We start from the raw sequence: 4,748 nt of genomic DNA, 5'->3' as shown, positions 1-4,748 counted from the left end.
TCTCCGATGGTTCTAGTAACGTGGATGTCCCTACAGTGCAGTGAGTGCGCTGTAACTCTGAGAAATGGACAACGGAGGAAGCTCGAGATGGAGACAGGTGAGAAGCGAGGGAGACAAAGGAGCGATCCCACAGGTAAATGGAACGATCCACAGGAGAGGAAGCCGCCCTGACCCCCACGCAGCTGCCGGAAGTCAGGGGGCGGGGAAACAGGCAGAAGGGGAGGGGCGGAGACAGACGGGAAAGACGGGAAGAGGGAGGGGGAGGGAAGTGATAAAAAAATGGGAGGAGAAGAAAAAAGGGGAAAAGAGAGAAAACGGAAAGAAAAAAACATCGATACGTTCAGGAGAAAGAGAAAGGAGAAGAGTGGGTTCTCGATACCCAGCTCCTCCAGGTTAACAGCTGCGCAGGGAACACTGATGAACGAATGAATGAATGAATGAATGAGGGAATGCATCAGAGAGAACAAGAGGTCTGCGAGACAGAAGGGAAAAAGGAGCGGCCTCTGAGGCCGGAGGAGGGACCCGGCTGGGATGCGCTGTGGGGCGTGAGGTGCCGGGGAGGGATTTGCCTAGGAGGATAAAAGGGCTTTGGTTTCTGGGTCACTTGCTAGGCGGGCAGGGGCTCTGCTTGTGTTCGGTCAGAACGGGGTCACTGGGCCACACACAATGGGCAGACAGCTGTTGGGTGTCCCCCACCCCGTGACCCTCTTGTGGCTCTGCCACGGGCCTGCTAGGGACAGAGCTCTCCCTGCCGCCTCCTCCATCGACAGGGACTGCTTCTTCATGAGGCTAGCTTGGTCCCTGTGGGGCGCCCCAAGCCCCACCCAGAGAGGCTGTGCATCCCTGAACCAGGGGAGGGGTGGGAGGGTCATGGGAACCACCCTGGCTCCTGGTCCAGTGGGACCCGCTGAGGGCACACAGCCTGGAGGCAGGTGCTGTCCCGGCTGGCCGCTCTGCATCTTCTCCTTTCCTGCTCTGCAGTTTGTTCTGCTCCGAAGCCCTTTCTTCCCCTGACTTCTGCAAAACCTCTTCTGTTTCTGGCCTGCCTCTTGGATTTGTCTTTCTCAGCTTCTTCTTCTCCTCCACCTTAAATGGTGGTGTCTCGGGGCCACCCCTGTAGTTCTCCAGGGGGTGACTGTGTCTCCCAGGGCACAATTAGCAATGTCTGAAGGTATCTGGGGATGTTACTGCTTGTGGGGCAGGTGTCATTGGCATCTAGTGGGTAAGGGTCAGGGATGCTGCTAAACATCCCACAATGCGCAAAGAATTATCTGGTCCAAATGTCAGAACAAAGACCGAGGAAGCCTCTTCTGCAGTCTTCCTGAGCAATCTCACACCCTAACCCTTTAAAAAAAGTGACAGCACCCTCGGAATGCCCAGACTCTGTTGCCATGTCTCCACTTTTCCATGTCCGCTTGCCTGGGAGACTCCTTCTAGAAATATCCTCAGATGCTGTCTTCCATGTCATCAGAGGCTCCTGGTTTTCCTCTTAGATCCTCACCCTCTTTGTCTGCCCCTCAGCCTCCTCTTCTTCAGTTCACCCTGAAATGTCAGCCCCCCAGACCTCTGCCCCAGACCCCTCTGTCTCACTTATTGTTACGCCATCCCACCAGCATCCAAAGGTCCAGCCGGATGCCTTGCAGAGTTCTCTCTGCCTCGTCTCCCTCCTCCAGCAGGACGCTCCCGGGAGGTCCCACAGGCAGGGTGTGGGATCGAACTCCGCCTGTCTCAGAGAAGGGAGATCTCCTTCTCCCCAGCTAACTCTTCCTCTCGTTTTCTGTCCTAGGTCATGACAGGCTGGGAGTCATGCTCTGCCTTCTCTCCACGTGCTGGATTGACTCCAAGAACTTTCATCTTACTCATGCAGGGCCTCTTGTACCTGTCCCTCCCTGCCACCTCTACCCCCACTGCCCTAGTTCAGATCCCCAAAACGGGCTGACCTTGCTCTGCCCCTGGAGTATTGACTGGGGACTTTTCCTATGAAGAAGAAAATTTATCAAATTGCATTTCAGACAGGAACGAACTCGACATGGACCCGTCACAGTGCAAGGGTGAAGAGAAACTTAACCCTAGCAATGCCCAGATTAATGCATACAATTGTCCACAAAAAATCAGACCCAAACCACCATCGCCCTCGCTTGGCAATGTTTGGTGACCGTGGGGTACACAGATCTTTGGAATCAGAGACACTTTGGTGTGTTGTGGTCAGAACTATTAGAGTGCCACTCAGCAGGGCCCAGATAACAGACTGTCCCATTGTCCTAGATCCCTTCTATCCTTCTGAATGGACCCAAAGAGTCTTGTGGTTTGGCATCTAAAGAGAAAATCAGTGATACTGAATGTCCAGCTGATTCTGTTTCCCCGGACCTGAGCAAGATCCAGCAGAACTCCCGGTGACTTGCACAGGCGGGATTGGGCTTCAGTGTCGTCCGGAGAGGCTGGAGATTGACACTTTCTTTGTAGTATGTGCAGAATTCTGCCAAGGGTGGGGACTCTTAGTCTGAGCCCGAGCAGCACCATAATGGGCCATGTGGGTGGCCGGAGACAGGAAAGAGGGCCAAGGGTCTGGGTCAGGGTATTTGGAAATGAGCGGGAAGTGGACAACAGAAGACTCAACGGTGAGCCTCAGAGGGCTGGCCGCTTTGCAAGCATTGGGCCAGGCCCATGCCCTGTGTTTTGTCGCCCACCTAATTGGCAATTTCTGAGAAGTCAGGGTAGGAATCCAAGTCAGCAAAGATATCGTTGGGGTTCCTACAGGTCAGGTTGCAGAAGCAAGCGTTAATCCATAGGACCTGGCGAGAGAAGCCAGGCCCGTCGGGACACTGGAAGGAGACATTGATGGTCTTGGATTTGTAGGGGACGCAGCACCTGTTGTCCGTGCAGACCCCGCAGTACTTGGGCCGATACGAGCGTGTGCTGACGCAGCCAGCGAGGGTGAAGTTCATGGGCGCCTCTGGCTGATATACGGCCAAACACTTCTTCCCTTCCTGCAGGAAAAGAGGTGTCGGTTGGGATGCTCGGAGGACAAACAGCCACCTCCAAGCCCTCCAAGCCCTCGCTCGTTCCCTTCCCACTCGCCACGTGGGAGCGGTCCACCTTCCTTTCAGATGTGCAGCATCTTCAGCTAGGAAGGACCCTCCCCAGTGCAGTGAGATCCAGCCGCATGACACAGGAGTCCACTGAGGACCCCAGAGGGGATGCGTCGCTAGGGTGGTACCTCGCAACCCACAACTTCCCTTCCTTCCTGCACTACCCCCTGGCCACCGCCCAGTCTTCCGTCCCAGTCGCACCAACACAGGATGCCACTGTAGCTCCTTCAGTCAACCCAGCGCCCCCAGCTAGTCGGCGGCAGAGGCATCCTGGGACTCCACGACTGGGCATGCCCTTTGCCCTCACCTTGTCTTCCTCCGTCTCCCGCAGTTTCTCACGCACACCCTTATCACGCAGCTATTCAGCTGGATTGGAATTGTTTAAAGGTAGCTCTGTCTCTCCGCCGGGCTGTGGCCCACTCGAGGTTGGAGCTCTTGCTGAGTCTCTACGGTCTAATTCAGTGCCTGATACACAGCATGGGGGCCTTGTGAAGGCACTTACTCAGCAAACTCGCCAGACTACTGGTTCTCGGCACCATGCCAGAGCTAGGGACAGAACAGATCCAGGCTCTGTGAGCCCCGAGACTCGTACGATTTGAGGAGACACCTGAGGCACATAATTAAGGAAGCAATATCGGGTGGCGATGACGGGTATCGGGGATGACGGAGGGAGACTCGAATTATCCTCGTGGCGAACCCGTCTCTACCTCGAGGGCACCGCGCATGCACCCAGCTTAGGAGCTTTGCTCCTATTTTCTCGCTGTGGGGACTGTTCCAGCCATGTTCTCATTAAGTCATGTTTGCTGGGGACCCACTGTGCACCAAGCAGCCAAAATACGAAGCCTAGTATTGCAGGGGGAGTCATCAGAGAGCAAGAAAGACGAGGAGAAGGACCAGGAGCCGAAGGGCTCGGCTGACTGACACAGAGGTGACCAGCGGAGGGGACCAGGGACGGGAGCAACGCCGGATGTGCCAGGAGGAGCCGGAGGAAGCGGGGCCGTCTCGTCGGCTGGGCAGCTCTGCCTTCAGCGCCCCTTCTCTCTTTTGTTTCTTTGATGCGACACCCAGGCCTATGACCGGTCCTAAGGCAGAGGCGAGGAGGCCTCCAGGTAGGCAAATCAGATTCATATTTAACTCTGAGCCCGAGGCTCCGGCTAGTGTGTCCCGCTAGACCCCTGACCCTTTGTTTCCATTATCGTAGACGCTCAAAGCTGGGAGGGACGTCTGAGGTCCACTCTGACATTTTACTGATGAGGGGACAGGGGCCCAGAGATGCACAGAGGTTGGCGCAGTCACATTGAAGTGAGCAGCAGACGCGCATTTGACTTCGGCTGTCCCCAGCCCCGTTTAGTGCTCCCCTGGCAGCCAGCGTGGTTGTCATACGGCGCGCACAGGGGCGGGCTGGCCCAGGAGCGAAGGGAGCATGGCGGTCAGCGAGAGTCCCTCAGAGTTGTCACAGGACAGCACTTCTCAGGGTCCCTGGGTTCTCTCCAGAGTGACCTTGAGTCTAATAACATGGGCACCACAATCACTTCCCTTGAGTGAAATTCACATTATCCGGCGACACACATTATCCCAAATACCTGTTAGGAGGTGGGCTTAATTATTGCCATCTTACGAACGGCCCCGTGAGGGAGTCTGAGGGCCAGGCTGCAGGGC

The 4,748-nt window shown here is 55.9% G+C and overlaps 1 protein-coding gene across 1 annotated transcript in view; it reads right to left on the bottom strand.

Moving 5' to 3' along the window:
* Positions 1-1,948: 1,948 nt before the first annotated feature.
* WISP1 (WNT1 inducible signaling pathway protein 1) overlaps positions 1,949-4,748 on the bottom strand; it is a 34,236-nt gene continuing 31,436 nt past the window's right edge. Inside the window, exon 4 of the mRNA XM_025047639.1 lies at positions 1,949-2,987. Within this exon, the coding sequence (XP_024903407.1) occupies positions 2,688-2,987 (300 nt within the window). The 3' untranslated portion in view covers positions 1,949-2,687. The remainder of the gene's footprint in view (positions 2,988-4,748) is intronic.

The sequence above is a fragment of the Pteropus alecto genome, unplaced genomic scaffold, assembly GCF_000325575.1.
Source record: "Pteropus alecto unplaced genomic scaffold, ASM32557v1 scaffold105, whole genome shotgun sequence".
In the NCBI taxonomy this organism is placed as follows: Eukaryota; Metazoa; Chordata; class Mammalia; order Chiroptera; family Pteropodidae; genus Pteropus; species Pteropus alecto.
This window is presented reverse-complemented; position numbering and strand designations above follow the sequence as displayed.